Source organism: Anas acuta, chromosome 5 (assembly GCF_963932015.1).
Source record: "Anas acuta chromosome 5, bAnaAcu1.1, whole genome shotgun sequence".
NCBI classification, from domain to species: Eukaryota; Metazoa; Chordata; class Aves; order Anseriformes; family Anatidae; genus Anas; species Anas acuta.
This window is the reverse complement of record NC_088983.1, coordinates 26,078,985-26,104,447: the sequence shown is the minus strand read 5'-3', so window position 1 is coordinate 26,104,447 and position 25,463 is coordinate 26,078,985. Positions and strand designations below refer to the sequence as shown.

At 35.8% G+C, this 25,463-nt stretch overlaps 1 protein-coding gene across 16 annotated transcripts in view; it reads right to left on the bottom strand.

Annotated features, from left to right (window-relative positions):
- RALGAPA1 (Ral GTPase activating protein catalytic subunit alpha 1) overlaps positions 1-25,463 on the bottom strand; it is a 127,842-nt gene that overhangs the window by 90,362 nt on the left and 12,017 nt on the right. For all 16 annotated transcript variants that reach the window (XM_068683319.1, XM_068683323.1, XM_068683320.1 and 13 more), the window contains exons 4-16: positions 24,075-24,132; positions 23,488-23,531; positions 22,384-22,561; positions 20,666-20,781; positions 17,793-17,931; positions 12,784-12,992; positions 12,214-12,453; positions 9,984-10,175; positions 9,360-9,497; positions 6,281-6,429; positions 4,905-5,034; positions 4,239-4,476; positions 2,072-2,233 (exon numbers count right to left, since the gene is read on the bottom strand). In XM_068683319.1, coding sequence (XP_068539420.1) covers positions 2,072-2,233; positions 4,239-4,476; positions 4,905-5,034; positions 6,281-6,429; positions 9,360-9,497; positions 9,984-10,175; positions 12,214-12,453; positions 12,784-12,992; positions 17,793-17,931; positions 20,666-20,781; positions 22,384-22,561; positions 23,488-23,531; positions 24,075-24,132 — 1,993 coding nt within the window. The remainder of the gene's footprint in view (positions 1-2,071; positions 2,234-4,238; positions 4,477-4,904; positions 5,035-6,280; positions 6,430-9,359; positions 9,498-9,983; positions 10,176-12,213; positions 12,454-12,783; positions 12,993-17,792; positions 17,932-20,665; positions 20,782-22,383; positions 22,562-23,487; positions 23,532-24,074; positions 24,133-25,463) is intronic.

Genomic DNA, 25,463 nt, shown 5'->3' with positions numbered 1-25,463 from the left:
CTACCTACTCAGATATAAAGAGTATATTACTCACAATCAAAGGAAATATACGACATATCAGATATCATGCAACACATCTGAGGTGTGACTTAATTCTAGGCTTTGCTTGCGGCATTAATTAACTGAAGCAGACAAACTAGCAAAATGCTATACAGAAAATTTTACTTATTATGACTATAAACCATTTTTGGTTATGTGACCCCATTTTAACTGACACAGGTTAAGAAGCACCTGAGCAGCTCTCTTAGAAGACGGGAGACAATAACAAGCAACTCTTTGCTGACAGTTAAGATGTATGCTTTTCTAACATGATGTGATGCTTCATCAACATCTTCTTAAAAGATGTTGATGAAGAACTGAAGAGTTTGGGATTCTGGCTCCGGCAACTTTCTGAGGGCTTTTCATCTTTTAAAATTATCCTACTAATGCTAATGCTTGTCTGTGGATGGTGTTCTATAAAATGAATAGAGATGAATTTTAACTGGTTACAGTAATATAAACCTCGCTAATTAATATCAAATATAAGGCAAAAAAGAACCAAATGAAGGAAGCTGAAGTGGAGTGAAACTAAAATCAGATTATTTTGCTGCTAACCAAGTCAATATATAGCTTGATTAGTATAAACAGTGATTTTAGGGCTAACATAATATAAATAGCCATCTTTCAAAAAACAGCAAAACAAAACCATTAAAAATTGATCACGCAGTATAATCTTCTGACATCTGAAATAATAATTTGAGAGGGATAAATTTTAACATAAGCTTTACCTTGTTAAGACAATTAAGACTTAAAGCAAAAACACTGCAACAGTTAATCACAGCCTATCTGAAGAGAAGCAGAAGTTACATTTAAAGTATCTGCAATCCATAAGGAAAACTTTTGAGTCAAACTAGCTGTCAGCATGAGATAAAGGAAATGCTGTGTAGCATTTGGATACACAAAACTAGCATTTTTGTAGTAGTGCTTACAGAACAAACAACTCTCCCACCCCAACAGAAGGCTTCAGATGCTACTTGTAAACAGAACTTAAAAATTTATTAAAAATTTTGAAGAATATTCAAATAATTTTCTTTCCTAAATAACCTCTGTGACTTCAAAAAATAAATGTGAAGATTTTTGGAATGCTAACAGAGATGTTAATCTCTGAAAAGCTAACACTATTACATATTTGATTACCATTCCTGAGTTCTAGAACTGTGTCAGATTGTACCTACTTCCAAGAAGTACCAGTGCAAAAACACTTCATGACCGAAGCCACTACTACTACAGAGATAGTGAAAAAGCACAAGATACTCCTTAATAGGTTCTTCTTTTAAATGAAAAAGTAAAATCAGCTTAAACTTCCTTCACATAATGGATAGCACCGAGATCATCAAGATGAGAAAACAAAGTAAAGAAATTTGCAGTCCAGTTCATGTTAAGATATGGTAAGCAAATCATAAAAATGTAAATGAGTCTTCTTTTGAGCAATCCATCTAAACCATTGACTACCATCAGTCATTTCTAACACAAGAAAGAGTATCTGCAAGTAATGAAATTGAGAAATAGGTCACTTCAGAAATGGAGAACTGCACGGCTGTGCCAATCTCTCATTAACACAAAATTCAGGGTATAGTAAAAGAGCACATTTTATGAACTATGCAGACATGTACATAATTCTCACACTTTTCTTTCTACAGTTAGAAAATATTCAACCTATTGTGTGCATAATTTATGAAAACAGACTTTAAAAGCCACCTATCCATACCTTTGATCAAATCAATTTTTTTCTTTTCCATAGACACACAACAGTATTACTTGTCTAATGCATCTTATGCATGTGATCAAACATTAAAAATTACACAATACTTAACTACATTACTCTCATTTGCAGTAACTGTAATTGTAGTAACAACAAGCTATTCAACTACCCTGAAAACACGTAAAACTACATCATTTATACTTATATTCAACTAATTATTGCAGAGTATACTTCTGTAGAAAAAAAAAGTTAACCATGTAGCTACAATGTCAGTTATGAATTCCTTCCCTTTCTCAAACGTCACTTTTATCAGCTTTTACAGATACGTACCAACTGTTTTCTGCCGTACTATGCTTCTTGCTTTTTCTGTTCCTGGAGATCCAGTGGTTGTAGCACTGCGTTGTCTCATTGGTGCCTGCCCAGGCTGATCACGGCTCCAGCCTCTAGAAAAGGACTTATCCACAGAAGATTTGGGGAATTCATGCCCAACTCCTGCAAAAATAGAATTGCAAATCTATTCACTACTATGCTGATATCACCAAACAGTGACAGTTGTATTCTTTCAGAGAGATTTAAAGTTGGATAGAATAAATTACCAAAGCTAGCATGATTTTAAAAGCTAAACAGCACATTACTATATTTAAGTGTCTCTATAAATCCACTCAGCTAGCATTAACTGAGGGATACTGAACTTTTTGTCAGAAGCACTGGTGCTATTAAGCTATTGTGATTTTCTTTTCTGACCAATTAAGTTCAAAAACACAAGAAAACTGGTTTTACAAAGACTGTAGACAAATAAAATGTGTAACTATATACATTTTACCTCTATCTCAACCTTTGCTGTTCCTGTTAGACAAAACACACAAAATCATACATTACATACCATTAATGCTGCAGTTGTTTGCCAAATAACTTTGTGAAACTTGAGGAACATGAAGTGAAAATGATAAAATACTTTACCATCAAATGCAAATGCAAGTAAAAGGGAATTTAGGCTCAAAGAACAAGGCTTTTTGGAAATTCACCCTAAAAATACTATAAGAAAAGATGTAACAAATTCAGAATTGCCATTTATATCAAAGTCAATAAAGCTCACATGAGGAATTTTCAAGAAACTGTACGTAAAAAAGCCCAGTGAACTAAAGAATATTTGCAGTGTATTTCCTTACCCACACTGAACTGACTCATGATCACAAATTACACTTTATAACAGTTATAATCATTAAAAGGGCATCTTCTTGGAAAGGAAGCCTTAATAGAGCATGTTCGTTATTATTAAAGAATTTATGCCAAAGAATTTATGCCAAAGAATTTGGGCATAATCTGTATGGGATTTATTACTTCCAAAACCCACTAGAGTTAACTCTTCAACTCACATTTAATAATGGAGGCTCTGGAATTCTACTGCTGAAAGCTAACAGAAACTCTTCTCTTGTGCTCTGCATGGGTGATACAGATGAATCAAAATATTTTTAAAGCACATGCACATTGCACATTGATTATTTCTCACTGACAAACCCTAGGGAAGTAGTAAGTACCTTCCCTTAGGTTCGGTTCTCCCTCAGCAATATGTGATGAACAACATCCATCAGAACACAGAGAGATTAAAAAGTAGACTAAAAACTATACTTTTTTCCATCTTGATTACTCATCTTAAATACAGTTCAGGTTCTCAAAGCCCTTTTTAAAGAATAGTATTATCACCCATATTATACAGAAGACTAAACCAAGACAGAAGTGATTGCTCGTGGTGACATGCAGGAAGTCAGTTTCTAATATAGGAATAGAATCCAGCCTTTGCCAGTCTCAATTCAGCACTCTACATAGGAGGACAGATTTCCTGTCTCAACAACATCAGAACTGTAACAATACAAGTAGCCACCCTCTCTTCCTAAGTTTTGTCCTCCAGAGTATTTCCTGCATCATATTGACATCAGTTTAAACACTGGTACCATTCACATGGTACTAGTATCGTTTCACTTAGTCAAAGTAAGTCACTTAACAAAACCAGTCTTCGCCATGGTTTAGCAGTGAGTTACTGCTCAAACAAAACTATGTTCACCTAACATTTCACCTTTAATCAACATTCATGGGATTCCAGAATCCATATTCCAATTATGCTTGCAATAGGCACTTGCTACTTAACTAATTTTTACCACACATGTAATCCTCATTAATTTAAAAATGTTTTGACTGGGACTCAATTTGTATTTGATAAAAATGGAAAGGCTTAACACATTGTAGTGTAAAAATTTAGGTTTAAATCTACATACCTTTAGGAATTAAATTCCATATGTGCCTATTTGCAGGACTGAACCTTTATGGTAGGATTTCACAGTGGTTCTAAAAACCAGCCTTATTGTAAAGAAACTGGGCTATTTCATAAGACAGTTATGTTTAATTAGCTACTCTGAAAAGACTGGACAAAAACTCTGTTGTACCCAACATCTCATTAGCACCGCTCAAACTCTTAAAATTGTATACAATGTTGTCTTACCTTTGCCTTTGTGTTTTTTCTGCTTCTGCTCACTTAATTTATCCAATGGCAGGTCACTGAGGTCCAGGCTATAGAGGTTTCTAGCTAATACTTTAGTTAGTGTCTCCATTGTCAATGACCACTCAGTGGCCAGCTCTTCCCAGTATGTCAGCGATGACATTACAGACAGCAAGTCATCCCAAAGTTCTCGAGAGATGTACACATTTAGATTTGCTTTGATCCAAGCTACTATAAGTGTCTAAAATAATAAAAGGAGAAATGTTGGCTTACCAACAAAAGATAACAACATTCAAATATTACTGCTTAAAAAGAAGTTTCTAACTGCCACAAACATTTTTGTGTAGTCCTAATATTCACTTCCTTGCCAGTACACAGACTTTCCATGAATAATGAAGTATTATGTTAACACGTGCTTCTGATTTAGAGGAACAACTAGATTGGCTTGTGTAAGATGTTTCCATATATTACAAATTTTGTTAAACAGTTCTATAGCACTGCCCTTGACTAGTTCTCATCACATTTATATATTTTCTATCTTTTTTTTCCCTACTAAAGAATCTGAAGACTTTACAGATCCTAGGACAAACCAGTCAACAGCAGCTGTTGTTTCTAGTTTCTTGGTCAAAATTAAACTGAATTAATTAAAGTGAATTTATGTTTAATTGCCTGGAAAAGAGGTCCTGCAAGCCTTCCTGCTAAGGTGGAGTTTTTTCTTCCTTGATACTGCAAGAAAGTTTGGGGTGGTATTTTCAGCACAGATTCAGTAACCCTGAGCAGCACGAGTAGCATCTGTTCCCTGCAAAACAATATTAAACTTAGAGTTACTATTTTACTATAATTCTGTATATACCAAGATACTTTTAAAGATAATGACTGCGCTTGATTTGCCTAAACACACTGTAAACAGCCTAACTTTTTTCTTGTAAAAGAAATTACTCCCATCCCTTCCTTCCACACTTGACTTTCACAGTGAGGAACCCCTACTGCCCTGTAACATCATGTGCAAGGTTGTTCAAGGGTCATCACTTACAATGGCCTGAAATTGCAGGACAAAGGTTTAGTCATATTTCTGATCTGAGTTTATACTTTTTTTGTATGGATGACAAATTTTGGCAATATTACATGATCATAAACATAGTTCATTAATTCTTTTGGGTGGCAAAGAAACTTTGTTATCACAGTCTACAACCACTTCTTTAGTGACAAGAAACTGGAGAAGAAAATACTAATTTAGTGTGATCTGTTTTCTTTTATCACTCGCAAATTTCCCAGTGGCTAGTCTTGAACTGATTCCTTATTTCCTAACATGAGCAAACAAATTTTAAACGGCATGTAATGCCAGCTCTATTTACCAAGTGAGAGACTGAATGCATGTCAAGTTAAAATGGAATAAATCAGCCATTTGAAATCCCCTTGCTACTGATTCCTTACAATGGAGAATGGTGGCAATATACTACCTCATTAGAGACAGCTATTTAAAGAAGAGGGGGAAATAATGCGTATGACTTTGAAGGAGGGTCTCTTGTCCCTGCTATGAATCTTAAACACTGGAAAGGACAAAACAGTTAAAACAGTAAATGGACTCTTGTAAAGAAGTGTCTAAAGCTGGAGTTAATTATAGATCAAGAACAACTCACATCTCGTTATAATAATTATCCAGGCTTATCTGAGGATTTGTGTCTATTTTTAAATAAGTCTGTGAAGCTTCCTATGTGACTTCATACTTAGCACTTTGACACATGAGCAAAACGTCCCGGAAAAATGTCATCAGTTGATCCTTGATAGTCTGTATACTCTAGTTTACTTCTTTTTTCATTGAGGGCTACGCTGACTCAAACTAGCTAGTGCTTATTATTGGCATTAACAGAGCAGCTCACCACTTCCCCTGTGGTAAGTCGTTTGTGATTTTAAAGCCCGTGCATTTACTGATTTAGAGGAACAGATTCACATAGTTAATACCATTCTACTGTGTTTACTACCAAGAACCATCTCACATTTATCTTGTGAACTAATAATCTAAGATAAAAACATTAGCATTTTACCAAGTCTTCTTGTCCATAGTCACTTGGACTACCATGTGGCGGTAGATATTAAGAATGCGTTTACACATATCAGTGTGTTCATCCAGCAGAGTTTTAATTTCATTTGCTGGTTCAAGAAAGAATATGTTTGAAGAATTTATAATAAAAACCTGTAAGTAAAAAAAAAGTAGATGTAATGAGGTCGAAGCACTTTGGTGTTTTCAACAGTTTAGCTGATAGTTACAAGGAAATACAACACTCATGATTAACAGAACGGGCTGCATATATACTCAGAAGTATGTACTTAAACACAAGTTAGCTTAATTTGATGATAACGCTACAGTAAAACCAATAAATTAAAAAAATTATCTATAAAACCTATTTGTATATCTTTGTTCTCCTAGACATATGCTACAAAAAATTACACAATTATTTAGTATAACGGACAAAAATATTCCACTAAAGAAGTCCACTGCTTCTATAAGCACAGAAGTTCCACTGTAAATGAACAACTGACTAGTATAACACACACTAAACTACTTGAAAGAGTCCTTGTACACTCTTTGTGCATCAGCATGACAAAGAGTGTAGTACAGTCTGGGAATCTACAGTATTCATCCCATCACAATCAGCGTGGCTTACCAGAAATAGGAAACAGGATACCCTCTCCAAAGTGGTTGCCGTCATACCCAGCAGCATGATTCAAATATGCATGTACTTTATAATAGCTCATGTGATGCTGCAAATCAGATATGGACTACCTCCTTGGTTCTATGAAATCACATACCAAAATCTTCATACAATTGACAAATGTCAAATACCCAGCAAGCTGATGTGAGGATGAATCCCAGGATGGTTCAAAGGGAGAAAAAAGGTCAAGATTTCCAGGAAAAAATATGGCAGCCAAGTAATGTGTAGTGGCACTGGCTTCAGGAACTCTTGGCTTTTTGGTTCCTTTTACAGTGCAAAACTGTGTTCATTGGAAGCCCATACCCACCACTGCTACAGATCTACCACCACCACATGTAATACACTCTCATTAAACAAGACAAATAAGAGTTCTTGTAAGCTATTTGTAGCTCACAACCAAAACTACAGCCACCAAATTCACTTTTCTCATAGGTATATTTACATAATTTATGTAAGTTATTCTTTTATATGGAAAGAAAGCAGCAGAATTTTTTAATGGGTTTTAAAAGTTCCTGTAAGCTGCAGAAAATCTTATGGATGCTACTTAGCTGTCCTCTTCCAAGGTGCAATGTACCAGGCATATAAAAACTACTAGGATTAACTGTGCTGTCAAGTTTGAATGTTCACAAGTGTTACTTCCTAGATATTTACATTAGGAAGCCTGCCAGAGTACATGATGGAGTTAAGGGAATTCAAGCATATAAGCCTCTATTCAGAAAGACACTGTTTTCACAATATGCAGAAATGAATGAAAAACATAGTCAAAGCAATTCTTCGTGCCATCGACCATCCTTTCTTTGCTCCTTGTGCAGTGCAATGATATTGTATTATGTCAGCATTATGCAGCAACAAGAAAAAAAATAAAAGCAAACATAAAACAACAACAACAACAAAACAAACAGATGTATACACTATCAGACTTTAAATAACTGTGTTCTTAACATAAGTTATTCTCAGTTTTTGTTTTTAATCTGGGTTAAAACATTATGGAGGTTGGGAAATGTATTTTTCACAGAAGACAATAATTAATGGCGAGTCCATCTATTGTGAGGACAGAAAATAATTATGTCCTCTGGAGTGCTCTTTAATGTAATACCATTTAATGTGACAACATTCTTGGCATGAAAAATGGTAACACACTGTATATTTAAAAAAAAAAAAAATCTAGCAAAGAGTATTATGACAGTCTGGGTTTGGACTCTATCTGGCGAACAAGCCTTCTTAAGGTTGAACGATTTCAATGTTATTAAATATTAGCAAGTTTTCCACTGACTTCAGTAGACAGTGAATTAGGGCTTTCAGAATGAAAACAATGAAATCAAAGCAGACATGGACACTTCAGAAGTTACAGGACCTATTACTAAAGTGCTGTTACATTTTAGGAATTTATTAGGAAATATTTATATCACAGGCAGCTCTAGATCTCCAATTTATTTGTCTTTCTTAATCCACATGTTCATGAAATCATTGGTTCTACACTTGTAATCTCCCTGTACTGAGAGCTTTGGAGTTTAATGATTAAAAACTATTATTATGCAGTTACAAGTTACTTGCTTCAGCTAATGAACCCCTCCTTGAAGGGCCTAGAAATAAGCCTATGCAAGAATTAAATGGGAAGGTAACTTAAGATAGAAGTCTTGGATTCTTCATTCACAGAAAATGGCAAATGTGGTTCTAGGTCCAGAAACCCATCAAATTCAGACACTGTACTGGGATAGAACGTCTTGATTCTATTTCTGGCTAAAGAAGATACTTGCTGGTCAAATGAACTTCTGTCTAAACTTCAACATAAAGAATCTCTCAGACATTTACAGATGCGTGAACTTTAAAAATACATTGCAAATGGACAAAGACTTTTCATTCCTTTCCTAGAAGCACTTCATGCATATTCTATAGTCATGGTATGCACAGATTATGAAGGTTAAATTGTTATAAAGTTTGAACTAAATAGTCATTTCAGTTACAAAGTTTATTTTTATATAGCAGTGTACAGCATTACAGGAAATCATTCAAGCTACACCAAAAACTTTGAATTCTAATTGGGATGGTAACCCATAATTCAAGTGCACACAATGGAGTAGTAAATAGTAGTAAATATCCACCTGTTTGTCTCAGAATAAATTTTCTTCTGGATAGAAGGCTACAGTCATATACACACCACAATGTAAGTTTGTGTCTGTACATATTATACATAAAATGCACATATTTTCTATGACCATAAATGCATTTCAAAGAACCTCAAATTATATACTTTTGATTATATCTAAAATAATTTACAGAATTTGGAGATGCTTTGAAGGCGCATGGGAATGCCTTTGTAAGAGCATTATGCTATACTCTACTCTTTTATGTATTGATATCATACTTTTTACTATTAGGCTGAAAATTAGATAGCAAGTTCATTCCATACCTGCAATACTGACTGCACTCCAGCTCGTACATTTTGCTCTTCAGTATCAATTTCGGACAGTTTATGCAAAGTGTCTTGGTAACAGCCATTTCTTGCCCAGTTTGAATTTCTAACATGACTGGAGTTCATACCTTTTTCCTGAAAAATATTTTGTTCTTAAAATCCCATTGATTTGTTGACAGGTTGTTTTTGTTTTACGTTAAAGGACAAAGGATGTAATAGATAATACATATCACAGATGCATCTTAAAGGCAACATCATGTTTAAAAGTGTTTGTAGCAATTATTTTAAAGTATCTGGACAAAATAATTACGATTTTTTCTTACCCATTTATTTGTATATAATTTTTACACAGCTGAAAGTTGGCATACTGTATTAACCGTATCTTGGAAGTACTTTATAAATCTATATGATTTCTTTAAATTTAAATATCCACATAAGTATCTACTGATAATGGAACAAATCGGTAGCATATACATGCAATTTTTAATTACCTTTGTTTCATTCCCCTCAACATGCTGTAAAATTCAACTTAACCACTTATAGTCTGTTGAGAAGGCCAATTGGTCTTGGCCTCAGTCTACTATGCAAAAGATGCACAAATAGTAACCAACAATATTTTACCTCTTCTCTTTCTTTTGCCTTCTCAGATGAATTATGGTCTACAACATTTTCATCACAATCTACAGCTGTACACTGCATTATTTCTTCAGGTTCTTTCATAAATAAGGGCTTATCTTCTTGCTGAATCCATTCCTGATAAACCTTTACCACTTTCCTCATGGCAGCGGCTTCACATATTGGCAACAGAAATGCCTGGGAGTAGAAACAGAAACAAACAAAAGCCCAGTTACATTACTTGAAATCAAGTTGGAACTAAACTATGTGGCTTCAAGCTATAATTAGAACTGAACAGTTTTAAGTACAAATTGTACTTATAAAGTCAAGAAGCATCAAGATAAGTACTAAACTAGTGCTCCGTAATGGCCAGGTTCCAAGGCATAAGAGAAAAAACAAACAAACATACAAACTTACAGCCATTGTAGGTTCTGAACAAGTAAATTATTCCTGAACCTAAATGTTAGCTCACTTCCTTTATCTGAAATCTGAAAGTGTGTACACAGGCAATGGAGAAAAAGTTTTAACAAAAAAACTTGTCAACAAAGTAAATTGAAAAGTTCACTGCCAAAGAGACAGATATGAGAATCTGTACAGGCAGTTCCCAGAACTGCTGAAATTAAAGCACAAACACTCATCAAAAGCATGCAAAAGAAGTGAGCAGAAGTTTCTACTACAGCACCTTTGATTCAGAGGACTTGGAAGAGTTCTAAATGACAAAATTTCAAGTGTCATACATTACTGGTAGGCATATATCTTATTTTTATCTAGATGAGATTCAGAACAGTAGCCTTAAACAGTAGCTTGACTCCCTGAAAAGATTTCAAAATTATTATTTTTAAAAATAATGCATTTGAGTCAGTGTGATGGCCAATTTCTGCCCTCTTCAGCAGGTTTTATGTACCTGCTGTACTGGTAACAAGTAGTCAGAGATCAGGAACTTTTAACATTAGTCAGGTTTCAACAAACTATAAATGCATTTACCAAAGACCACGATGACCTAACTGTATTAAAAAAAAAAAAAAGGAAAAAAAAAAAAGAAAAAGAACAGATAAACTACATTAACACATAGTTTTATGGAGCCCATGGTGTGAATGTTGAAAACTCACTGACTCCTGTAAGTAGTGCCCACTTGACACAAACAATATGCTCTCTCTCCAGAAATGGATGTGGCATCTGAGTATCAAACTAAAAAGTGCGAAGAAAAAGAAGAAACCCATTAAAACGAAGTGTGAAGAAAAAAAAACGAAAGGGCTGTAAATAGATGTATCAATAATTTTGAATCCACATTCAATGCCTCAGGCTCTGTCAACCCAAGTGGCAGTCTAAATTTGGTAACTCTGCTATCTCCTTCAGTAATGCGTCCAAGTTCTTCAACACACAGGATGTGGTTAAGCTTCTGATGGATAAGTTTCAGTGGATATGCTTCTGACATTCACCGCAATCAAAAATAACCCTTTCATCCAGAAATATTGGAGGTTTTGCATGTTTAGTTTTATGTTGTTTAAAGCAATTAGCATCTTGCACTTCAACTGAAAGTTAGCGTATTTTTCTTTAATTTTATTCAGAAAAACCTCTTCACCTTTTGTTCTGTTCTCAAGGGCATACAGAAAATCCACTTGGTTCCATTTTTCTGCTTTGAGCTCAAAGCTAAGTATCTTTGTATTATAGGAAAGACTCAGTATTCTGGCATATGTTCTTAGTTTAAATTTGTTTAGTAAAGTTTACATCTGAAAAACACTATTTTGAGTACATTTAGCTAACACTTGTGGTTGCAGTAAAGTCAAAAGCAGAATGCTACCTTCTGTAGCCATCTGTCTCACTCTCCTGATGAATGCTGTCAAGGTAAGGGCATTTGACTGCTCCTAAAACAGCTCTTGAACAGCTGCAGACTCCTACAGCAGGTTTATTTTTACTTTTGGTTATGAGCTCTAATAGCTATGGGGTTGATGCATGAAAAGATCAAACGTTATTGTCTATAGGGAATTATAAAGTCCAAGTTAAATGCTCTAAAGCCAGTTAGTAAAGAAATAGAATTAGAAAAATCAGGAATTGGAGATATTCTGATTAAAAGGGAAAAATTCTGATATATTTTCTAATGTTTTAATTTTAAAGGCAAGATGACAAAAAATGAACTCTCATATAATGCTCTGGTTAGCAAATACACTTGAAAAAACTCTGACACAGTATATAGTATAATAGTCAATATTCTTGCGTTCTAAAGCAGGTTCTTTACCTGTCGAAAAATCTCAGTTAGAAAATTAACATTACTTCTTTTAGAAGAAAAGACTTTGCGGACAATTTCAATATCAGTTAAATGTTCTTCATCAATACTGCAGAGGCTGGAAGAACTTGGTTCTCTCTCTGTTAGAGTGCTTGTATTAGAATGAGATTGTTCTGGCTCTGCATTTCTGTCCTGCTTATCAGTGCTGTCATTTTTGCTGTCTTCCCTTGAAGCCATGCTAGCAGCTGCTCTCTGAAACAAAAATTAAAGAGAATTTCCATAACACATTTTAGCAATACAATTTGAACATAAAATTTAAATTACATAGAAGAATTTAAAGCAGTACAAAGAATTACAAAAAAGACAAGATTCAGCGCATTTCAAAGATTTTTACCTCTACTTGATTAAAACCCAAATGTTTAGAAAATTTATTTATTTTTTTGAAGTACAGCAAATCCTTCTAAACTGAATTCATATGCAGAAAAATTGTTTAGATTTTTTTTTTCCATGGGGCTACATGCTGCTGAGAATACAATCAAGACAAACACATGAAAAAAGAAAACCTTGCGTATATGATTTTACCTGTATATTCTTTGGCACATTTTCACCTTCCATCCCAGGAATATGAGGTCCTGCATGAGGTTTTGGCTCAAGCCAGAAAGACACCAACCACCGAATGACAATAACACGAGCCTTAATAAAAGGTTCCTTTGTGCAATATATTGCCTCATTGGTTTCAGCATCTTTCTTAACCATTGCGTAGTGTGGCTTTGGTCTCATCTGTGGTATATCTGTAAGGAAGTGCAACATTTTAAAATACATGCAGAGAGAAAACTGCGTGTAAGAAATCTGAAAACCATAACCAATACATGGTGAACGTTCAGAGATTCTGTTTTTTTAACATTTGCTGTTGTACGCATTATCCCAAAATTTGCCTAAATGGCTATGATACAGATAATCTCAAAGCAACAATTTATCTGCGACTCATTTTACAGACATTGAAGAACCATTGTAAATCACATCCTAATACCAAACCTACTGGGAAAACAGATGCAGTTCAGAAGCAATGCATTACATTTTCTAATGCAGCCCTAGGAATCTCTGTCTGCAGCAACCCATAGTTAAGCCACATAGAGATAAGGGTCATCAGTTGTTTACTGACATGGATGCTAACATCTAATCGTGCCTATAAGGCGATAGCTTTAATTCCAAACTGTATTTTAAAAGCAGCTGCAATAAGAAAAGACTCTTTTGGCTCTAAAATAGGTGAAAGATGAGTAATAGGACAGTGAAAAATTCTTCTCCAAGGCCACTTAAGTCTCACAGCTTCATCTAATGCCACATTTGCACCAGGCAATTTTGGTGGATTTCGCTGCCAGAGCAAGAGCACATGCAACTTCATGTGATTCAGCTAAAACACAATTCTAACAGTACTAATTCCCATCCTAGATTGCAAGAAACACAATGAACAATGCCCAGTAGGATGACAATCCAGTTCTGAAGGAGCTGGGGTTATTTGGGATTTATAACCTACAACTTGCTTTTCTCCATCCCATGTTCTACACAATGGTTCTGAATAGCGTACACCTTCTGGTTTTCTACTCTTGAAGTGACAAAGATACTGACGGTACCAGTGATATTCCTGCATCTAATACAGAAAAAAACAGAGTGGCAGTTCTTGAAAACCCAACTTGGAAGACATCTGCAGTAAAAGTGTTACAAAAACACAGAGTGGGGAAAGGAGAATAGTTGTTTGATTTTTTTTTTTTTTAAATGGTGCATAATCTACATTTCTGCAAGGACATACATCAACATCCCAGTGAAACTCCTGGCATGTATCAGCTACCTCAATACTGCAAAAGCCATTTCTGGATTTTGCAGCCCAATACAGAGTATAGAACATTGCTGTAATTATCATCAGTGTGCCAACTTTATTCCTGGTTCTTCAGCGTAGAAGGGCAAGTATGAGATCTGCTCCAATACAAGGATCTGATGAAAGTCTGTCCGAGGACTGAAGATGACATGTGCAGTCAGAACGTACCCTACTGCTGGCATTTCAGTATCACAGCTTTTATCTGGGGATACATGCAACCTTCCCCTCCCTCACAAAAGCAAACAACAAAAACACAAAACAGAAGGCATAATGGTCCTGTTCAGATATGGAGAGAGACCGATTGTGCAGAGCAGTATTTCACCACTGTCTCAACTTTTCTACTGTATGCAGCTAAGTAGTGAGGTATGTTCCATGGTTTTACAATCTTTGAGTAGGCCAGAAGGCAGTTCAAAAATAATTATGCTTGAGATCAAAGAAGACGCAGAGTAGTCACACTGTATAATATAAAGTTGTTTCCCGACTATATCTTCCTAATGCCAGGTCAACAGTTGAGTTTTTTGTGTTGTTTGAGGGGGATCCAGCACAATTTCTGCTGGGTTATGGTGTTACAGTTCAAAAGGACCAAAATCCTTTGCAGCAGCAAAGAAATAATTGCCTAGACAGTAGCTGATTGTCTTATGACAGTCACAAACAGCTCAAGGTGTCTGAAGTGAACATAGCCTACTTGCCACCGTGCTGTAAAGGTTTCCCTGTTAACAGCACACACGCACATCACACCAGCTAGCACCAGTGTAGAGGATACCCAGGCTGGTATATCTCAGCGTCATTTCAACACACATACGAAAGGAGTGACAGTCTCATTCTGGTGCTGCTAACAGATGACTGTTTCCAGAACACACTTTAAAATAACATCAACTGCTTCTAATGGAAACATTATTTTAAGAGAAAAAAAGCAGAAAAACTATGTGACTCTTGCATACCAACCACGTAAAATTAAGTTACAAACTCACAGAATACTTTTAAACTGTTTACAAAGGTTTTATTTAATACAAACAAAAAAAAAAACAGTACATTGTTTTCATTCTGTGGAAGACAGCAGCTTAGGAAAAATATTAAAAAAAATAACATCTTACACAGCAGCATAAATAACAGCACAGTAAATAAAAATGAAGTGCCTGGTAGTGCAGTAAAAAAGATGCAAAAACCAGTTCTCTCTGGTATCTATTAGCATTCAGTAGGGTGTGAAAGCTGCAATACTGGCTGTGCAGTAACAGCACCTGGACAGTATTTTCAAAAGGACAACCAGGAGACATGCAGTAAACATGTCCTTGTAGTACACTGTCTCCTTCTGTAGTTTCATGGTATCTTCTCAGAACATCCTCTCTATACACATTTTCTATCAACTGTATTATGTGCTGCAGCTGCTTCTCAAATCTATCTTCCTTCAATTGTTTCTTGTATTTGCACATTTCTGTGAAGGCTCTAGGTGAGGGCACTGACCTAAAAACAAAGTAAAACAGAAGTTTACTAGATTGACTCAAATAACACAGGAGAAAATATTTCCTTCCCCCAATTTTCCATTTTTCCATTCTGCCCTGCCCCACCAGGGAACTTTGGAAGACATACTCAGGGCAGAGAATGAAAAAGCTAGAAAAAAAACACAGTTGTAACAGTGGACACTTGCAGTTTTGACCATGCTTACTTTGTAAGTCAATAACAAGCTTAACAGAGCCATATGGCAGCCTACTTTTTTTGTTTACCTGTAAATGAAGGAGCTCTTCTAAATGACTTAGAAATGGAACAAATATGTACGTTACAATGATGGAAGTTAGAATTCCCCTGAAGTCTAACTATTGTAACCATATCTCTTACTAAAGTTTCCAAAGAACATATTACTGAGTCTAAATATATGCTAAAAGACAATCAAAGCAAAACGAATCCATACTCCTGTACTGTACTGCTCTTCTAAGCCTGTGAGATTCATGAAGGAATTTGGAGGAGGCATACTGTTAGCTCCCTGTAACTGGAATGTCCATTACTGTAACTGATATGTGTATCTGTAAAGCTGCCTTAACAACAACAAATCTGCATCCAATATACCATCTCCAGCAAAGCCCCTGTATTAATGCTTGCTTAGTAAAACTACTGTTCTAATTTGTCTCGTGACTTTTCCTAAATTAAGTATTAGGTGAGTAGCATGAAAAAATTTGGTTTTCAGCAGCATGCTCTGTGTCAAGGTTTGCACTGCTTTCTGCCTGAAAGAGCTATCAATAACAGGCAGATACAGGACTGTTTTCAAATAGGGTGGGGAGAGGCATGCCAAAGAAGAATTTCAGAAAGGAGAAAATCCTATCCCACTTACCAATATTTCTGTTGCCTTCATTACTGTTCTTTTCCCCCAGATCCTCAGAATTGCCTCTGACTTTGCACAGTTTAAGGTACTGACAGTAGTTTTGGAGATCTGAGCCCATTTCTTCTTCTTCCCCATTGTCCAGAACAGTAGAAGTTTCTTGTTTATGGTTCACAGAAAGAAAGGACTACAGTAGCACTTCTGTGGAAGATTCCATCAAGACCTCCATGGAAAGAAATTGTTTCCACATATGTTGTTCCAGGACCTCAAGTAGAAGTAGGTTTGCTTTCCCAGCATTGCTATCATTCTACTTGTATCCATTTCAACACTGAAACTCTTCAGTATCTTCACACAACTTTTCTTCTACAGTTATACATAACTGGATTTATATTGTTTCTTCTCCCTTAGATGAGAAGGTCCACTGTGTGGCTTTCCCAGGAGAACACCCAGCCCAGGTTTCTGAAATGCTCATCTCTGCAGAAGGCCATAATCCAAATACATGTACATGGACTGGCAGAAAGACAGACCTGTTCAACATTCTTCTGATAGCTTGATTTTAGAAGTTGGAATTGTGGCTGGAGAGATTGCTATTAATCCTTATGAGACACTGCATCAATATGCAAGAAGAACAGTGAGGTACCCAAATTATTCAGGCAACAAAATGGCAGCTGAAAGCCTGAACTGATGATATTGTTTAACAAACAAGAGTCTTCAATTCTGTTGGCTTACAAGAATTTGTGCATTGGTGCACACAAATGTGAGACAGCAAAATCAGGATATGCAAACAACATCCTAGTTTAAAATGGGCTAAAATCCTCTAAACAAAACTAGTTAGGTTTGCTTAGAATTAAAGAATTCTCTTTATAAAGAATTGTGTCTTTATATGGAAAGACGCATTTTAGCATGATCAGCTTAGAGATGGTGTTAAAACCTCACTTCTTCCTCCTACTGCAAGCTCTTGACAAAAGACAGTTGATACAAAAATGTAACCAACTCTGCCCTGACTGAAGATTTGAGCAAGCATCGTATGATCCAAACACTGTGATTCTGTACAGATAAAGCCAACATCTCCCAAAGAACAACACACTAAACTTCTTATCTCAACAAAATTCTCTTCTGAGCATAACTTGCATCAACAACAGAGACTACATTAAAGAACCATTTTATAACATTTAATTTACCTGATTCAGGTTAATACAGTAAGATTGACTCAAACTAATGAAGTGTTCAGGTGCTTCCACAAATAGAGAATTGAGAACCACAGAACTGAAACCATAACATGCTCTTTCATACGGAACACTTTTGGAGAATATTCTTTACAGGCAATGTGACTCAATCAAAAAACCGCTTTGCCATACCCTTTGTTAGAGGAAATGTAATGATTTTATCAGCTATGTTAACACTTACCAAGTATAGGGTTATATAAGCTGGTCTCCTTACAGATGTTTGGGAAAATAGAAGGCAAGTAGTATTTCTTAAAATTTGAGAACAAAAATGAAAATCCCTTTTCCTGGTTTTCCTTGTTCTTCCATTCTAAACTCTTAACCTTGAAAGCAAAAGAAGAAAACAACTGTTGGATAAAGTAAACATCTAGAAGTAGAAGAGAAAGATAACTGATGAAATTGTTTCTCATTTATTTCTATGGAACAGTATCATATATATTTTAATAAACACTTTTTAAAAGGGTAGAGCAGAAATTAGCTGGTAAATTTCAATGAAGCAAAGACTGTTTCCATTGAAAAGGAACTTAAACACAACAAATATTGAAACCAACAAATCCATCTGCTTTTATGGCCATATTAGGTCAGTCAGGAAGTAAGGTCAAACTAGTTGTTTGGTTTTAATAAAACTGTTTTCATATTTCAAAATATTCATAAGAAAAGGACAATTACCCATGCTACTCTGAACATTTGTTTTAACACATTTTGACTTAACAATTGTCCTTGTATTTGTTACAATAGGTATTTGGATTCATCTCTGTTCAACATGAAACAACCCAATCTGTGAATTGCAATCAGAAGATACAACTTTAAAGTTGAATTATACAGATCTGCTTTTGGATCATGAGTGCTAAGCCCTCCTCATTACAAAATGTTTTCCTATTGAAAAGCATAAATTCTCAATAATAAACTCAATATCCAGTTTCTGGTTTTGTCCTGGAGAATGCATCTGCCTGCAGAGTTGTGTAAAGTCTACTACAAATAAATTAAAGGAAGTTTTCAGGAAAGCATCTTCCCCAAACACACCCTATTCCTTCCTCCAAGTCCACAGTTTTATTAATGATATATTTTCATGACAATAAGCCTGGAACACACATACATACACACATCCCAAAGAAGTCAACAGACTAACATGTAAAAACTAGTAACCTGAAGTCCTTTTAGCAGCATTAATACCAAAAAAGTAACTATTAACCTTGAAATTTTCAGTACTTCTAAAAAAATTAGCAAAAGATGCTAGCATTCACACAGCAAATAAGTTCTGTGACACTTGTCTGAACAACATCTAAATTTAGATAAACTGCTACCAATTTACTAGAGAGAGGACAGTTGTCTTCAAGAATGTAAGAGGGTAATTTTAGTCAAAGTTAACAGTCATCGTTAAGCTACAGACCACAAGTATGATGGCCTCTATTCAAACTGGGAGATGCTGGAAGCAACTAAATGAGGCTGCTAATTATTCCAGCACTGCAGGTTCACAGAGGAAGACAGATAAACAGAAGTCATGAAATGTTATATTCTATTTTGACAGCATCTGTGCCACTATCCAGCCACTTTAGCATAACCTATAAAAGCATGAAGAACTTCTAGATACCTCTCCCATTGGGTTCTGCTGTACAAGTCTGACCCAAAAGGTCAGTGCCCTGGAACACCTACAGACTGTCATACAGCCAAGCTGTTTGCTGAGCATAACAGCAGAGCAGGCTTTGAAGCGGTGTGCTAACTGGCCAGAAAATTAATTATATACTAATAGCTTAGCCAAACAGCTTTCATTAGAAGCTCCTGCCATGCCCTGTCTTAGGCATCTGAAATACTGATGGAGATCATGGAAGTGTTAAAGTACAAAGGGGAAGACACAGTGCGAGGTAATAAGAGACACTCGAGTTTCTTGCTGTGGACTAGATACTTACTCAAGTCTTCATTTTCTGTCCACAGTTTAGTTCTATAACCTGCCTTCTAGGTAGCTTGGGACATGTAAGATCTTATTACCTAGTTTTCACAAAGCAATGCCACTCAATGAGTATTATCTCATCAGTGCAGTTACTTTCAAGCAGAGCTTAAGTCATAAGCTTTTGTCAGATCTGAAGCAATCCAAATATTTATTGCTTCCCACTGCTTCTATCTCAAAAAGGTTCACTTGCTCAGCTGTACCAGTAATCCCAACCTCTGTGTAGCATACTGTATTACACCTAGGTTTATAGATCTCCTAGAACTAAAGCCGCAGAAAGTACTGTTAAGATAGCTACAAGTCACTACTCAATTCTCACAAGATCTGGGCAGTATATACCTCGTTGATCAGAAAAAGAAACAATTGCTTGCTGGAAAGCCATAACCTCCGTATCATACTCTCAACACACCCTAGAGTATTTCTAATAACTAGAACTTTCCAGTAGCTAAGAGTTTCCATTAGAGAATGGAGAAGATATACATATAATCTCATGTAACAGCATCAGTTCTGGAAAGAGATAGAAGAAAAATATGATGCTGAGCACAGACACACTGTCTGTCCCAGTTTTACAGATCACTGTGTCTGACAACCTATTTCCATTTGGTTTTGCCAGCTAGCCTGAGGAAAGAGGCCAGCAAAAGTTTGCTCGGACTTGTTAAAACACCCTTATCACAAAAATCCAGTACTTTCAGTTAGAAGTTTCCCCTTTTTTTTCTCCAGTTTGAAAAGCAAAATCCCTGAGCATCAAGAAGCCTACACAATAAGGAAGGGCCTAGTTGATCCTTTCACTGCTTGAAGACAACATGGTGAGGAGACAGAAATGCAAAGAGCTGGAATCTGCATTTCTTGCAATGACTGACAAGCATGTTCTTTTTCCCTCCCTGCTGCAATCTGATGCAGGACCCTGTGGTGAAAGGCCAGTTCACAAGCCAACTGAGGTTCTTCTAAGAGACTTGGATTTTTTATGAAAGACTTGGTGGTGTGGGGTAGGATGTTTAAACCGTTTTTATATATACTTGCCGTATATGGAGTGCTAGCAGCAAATTTTTACCTTGTAATGAACAAACATATTAGTTATTTCATATTTATTTGTTTGAAAACATAGAACATACCTGAATTACAATGTATTTCAAAAGCGCTTCTAAGAAATAGCTTGTTAAATCTTCTTGTCCTTTATCGCCTGATTGTGGAGGAACAAGTGGAGTGATTTCCTCTATAGTCACTTGAGCTATTAAAAAAAAGATCAGGTCTACATTTATGCCATTTCTTTCCATACATAAATATCTACCAAGTAACCAAAGTACAAATGTACAGACACACCTACAGGCAAAACAAACCACTCACACAAACCACTCACACATTAATGAAATTTAATAAGTTTGAGCTAAAGTAAGAAACTAGTTCTGTACTGGTTTATATCTAAAAATACAGAAGATAAAGAAGATAAATTCTCCCTATGCAGGAATCCACCTGCTAAAACCAAATTTTTCCAAAAGGCTTTATCAATTTATTATTTGCATAAATTCCAGAAGAGAGAGTAATGTTTGTATTTTACAAAAACTAAACCTTTTTATCTTTCATTATTTTCTTTATTCAGCAATTCATCAGTTAATTTGCATAAAGTTTTAGCTTTATACTTCCTTTGTGTCTGAAGTGAAGCTAGATAAGTATTTTACTCTTGATCCTGCAGTTCGATATTTGCATTACACCCTTTGTACTCTGCAATTCTATGCTGCCTACATCCTGTTTAAATTTGTTCCTCCTTTCCCACTGTGGAGACATACACATGGTAACTCCAAAACAGGGCTTAATCCAGCAAATTTTTACAAAAATCTGTAGAGCTGAAATTCAGCAGCTAGCATCGGCTTTTTTCAATAAACTTAATTAGCAATGAAGGAGACACTGTTTGCTTCTATAAGCAATGCTTGCATCAGCTCTAAAACACTGGGTGGAACCAGTGGAAAAATGCAACAGCGTTTTCTGCTCAGAAGAAAGAGTTGTTAGCTTCTTATTTGCATTTGTGTGAATGCACAGTTTGCACTTGATAACTGAATTCCAATTCATCAATAAGCCTGAAATCCTAATAACAGGTACACGTATCGAGTTCGGAAGCAAGGTTCCCCAAAGCTACAAGTGTCTGACACTGCTAGAGTGAACAAAGGAAAAATTGTCATAAAAAAAAAAAAAGAAAAATACTCTGATTACTCAATATTGATCACTCAATTATATTGGCATTAAAAAAAGTGTAACAAGCTTATCTCAGAATGCTGACACCTTTCCAATGGTGTAGGCCTTTCTGACCTCGTGTTTTGCAATTTAAAAAGGTGACATTTAGGGGGAAAACTCCTTCAGAGCCATAAGAATATTGCAGATTTAATTGCCTGGTCGTGCACAGACACAGTGGGAAGATCAACTGTTTGGTTTCACATGTTGCCCTAACAATTGCTTATTGTCTTGAAAGCCATAGCAGAAACTGTTTTTTTCTAACCCTCTAGAATAAAGCCAAAGCAAGTATAACAGTTCAGCATAAGCAGAACATGCCTATGAAAGTTTTCAGTAGATGCAACATCTGCTTGTAATTTTTAAAAATAAATTAAATCGGTCAATTTATTTTCACCCACCATGTGCTGAGCTACCATTGCCACATGTTTAAAGAAAAGCCAGCAAAATCAAAAAAGGACAGTGTCAATATTCAATAAGACCTCAAACAATCAAGAAACAGATTAATAGATCCATAATCTTCCTGGCTACAAACACTGCTTCAACTTTCCTGCTCTGTGCTGAGAATTCAATTATATGAAGAACTGAGTAATGTTATCAAATTACTTACTTTCTTGAACATTAAGAGGAGGGTTAATAAGATTATCTAGTGTTCGGGGACCATATTCAGATTGTGGTGATGAAAATCCAGGAATTAAGCAAGAAAACATCCATAATTGTTCTCTACTACAGTTATTTTGAAGTGCTTGCAGCCACAGTAGAAAGAGACGTACGCCCTCTCGACGTATCTTAAAAAAGAAAATGGAACAAGTTAGTTTGGCCCAAAGCACTTTGACATGTCCTGGAAGCAGAAGAAGAAAGGGAAGGGTGGAAAATTTGAGCGTAGACAGACAGTATGGCCACCAGCAGAGTCAAGCTAGCACATCTGCAAGTCCTTGATAAAAATGCAAGGACAACCCTGGCATCTTGGCACTGCTGTTTGTCCCACAGAATCTTTCATAGGGCTTTCCCTGAAAGAAGATGAAGAAAACCAACATGCATCTAGACATTTGCTTGAATACAGTAGTGCAAGATGCCATCTGAATTTTTCAGAAAATCCAAATCCTTCATAAGATTTTAAAATATGTTTGTGATTTAAAACAGCAAAATGAGCTTTTTTTTTCCCCCCAACAGGACTCCTTCTACCCTTTTTCATTCCTTCTTCAAGGAAGGTGATGGAATCCTAGAGCAGTCCACTCCTGATTCTCACACTGGAAAATTTCAGCACCAACCAAGCCTGCAGATGGTTTACAGAGAAATAGCAGCAAACGACTGTGCCACACCAAAACTACATGGGTAACTTTTGTCTCATGGTCAACTGTTATTACACTACCCATCAGTCTCTTTGACCTAAATAATCTTCCACTTTTAAGACAATCTCAGCTCTAAAGAACAGTTTCTTTGCCCCAACAACGAATGATAAAGGCTTACTTCTGCTGTAGTACAAAATCTTACAACCACTTGCACAAATTCTTAGATTGTCTACTCTATACAAGCACATTACTACTGTGAGTAGTTCTACTGAAGTAAGGATAATGATTAAAAGTCATTACTTCATGACACACAAGTCATGACCTCACTCCTATGATTTTACCATAAAATTCACCCTTATACTCTTACTTGTATTTTTAAACATTTTAGACAAAATTAATCAGTATATAACTTTTTCAAATACCTTTAATGAATTTCCAGTATGAAGAAGCTTCTTTAAAATCAACCCTGAAAAAAAAAAAAAAACAACAAAATTTTGTTGTTGTTCTTTGTCAAGCAAGATGTCAGAGTTCTCGGTCAGACTTGATAATATCTTTTAAACAAGTCCTTGGCAATCTCCAGTTTAATCTTGGTGAACTTTTTATCTTCAGGCAATTCTCTCAATGCCAGAAGAAAAAAAAAAGATCACCTTTCATACTTTCCTTATAACCCATAACATCTTTCCCAAAAGACTTTTTGGGAGGTATACATTAAACATGAATGGGTAACTAATATTATACTCATTAATGTTCTTTCTCAACAGCCCAACTTTCTTTGTACCTAGAAGAGCATCTTACTACACTGTTGATTTTTGTTGTTGTTTCATTCCACACATACACACCCTGCCTCTTTTTTTCCTCCCCCCTTATCTTGCTACTCTTTCAAGACTTTAATCCTTGTTAGGGCACTTAAAGGTTTATGAGAAAAGTAGTGCAAACTAAGAAAAGAGTAGTGTGAAACAGCTACTAATAAAAAACAAAATTAAAAAAGGAAAAAAGAAAATTAACTTACCAATACTGTGAAATTGCCATCTCTGATGAATCCTTTCTGGAAGGAGTTGCAAAATTTTCTACAAAAAAAAATAAAAATAAAAAATGGAACCTGCAGACCTACGTTACAGATATCACAAACAGAAGGCCAAGAAGCACTCTTACAAAGGCCACAGATCAGAAGCTGAAGGGTTATTTTAGAAAGTTTCTGCACTGCTGTCTTTAGAAGCATTATTGTCCTTTCAAGATAATTCCCTTCCTAAAGTTAAGAAGCCCACAGGCTCTAATAGACTATTTAGCAAGTCCTGTAGACTTCAGATGTTACTGCAGTTTATATGGCTTCACTGCCTCTGCTGGATATTACTTCTTGCAGCACAGGGAGTATTCCCCATTCACAACAGGCTCTATTAGGCGAATTTCACCTTCACAGTGGCTTAAGCAAGGATGTTCAGCTGCAAACTTGTCTCTGTGGCACTGGCAAACATTTGCTTCACTCTTGTCAACAGCAAGGTAAAGAGCTCCAGCAAAATAACGATGGACAGAGGTGGGGCAATAATAATCTTAACACCTCTGCAGCCAGATTAGTGGAATACAATCTTTCAAATAGTAAGAAATAGAACAGAGACAAAGGCAGTTCAAAATCTATTACACAGTGCTTAAATATTTATGTCCGAAGCATGAACAGTTTGTAAACAAACTGATTTCCCAAAGGGATTAGTAGCCCTGTCCCTCTAAAGCCTGTACAATTGCTCCCAAAGCACAGGTCACCTAATACGCTTTTATGCAGGATCCAGGGAACAAATAAACTAGCTCTCTTCAGGTTCACTCTCCTTTTAACAGCTAACCCCACAGTTTTAAGCACCAACGTACATTACTCAAAAAAAAAAAAAAGCCTCTTGAATCTGTGTTCAACACTGCAATGAGCATTCAGCAGCTTTCAATTATCATAATCAAATTCATGATCAGAAACCTCAATCAAAAAATGACATTAAGTTATTTCTAAATTATGATCTCTGATCTGAAATGGTCTGATTTTATTGAGTTAGAATCTAAACCATCTTAATTAAGTCAGGCTATGTTTTTGGTAAGGATATTGTGAAGTGTTATTTTCAAATCATAAAACATTCCAAGAATAAAAGGGACCTATAAAAACTCCCTCTGCAGCAGCGATCTAATTATGAGAACAAACTCAGGGACAACAAGCAATCAAAAAACAAAAGATCAAGAGTAATTAGAGATCACTTTTATAAGAATTTCAAAGTGTACGATACATGGAGAGTGGGAGAGGAACACCACCACAAAAACAAACTTGGGAACTATCCACAAATGTAGAAAACATGTTTCTTCCTTTAAGACACCTTCCTGAAACAGCACAAGTCAAATTCTTTTTCTTTTTACATTAACCACATAC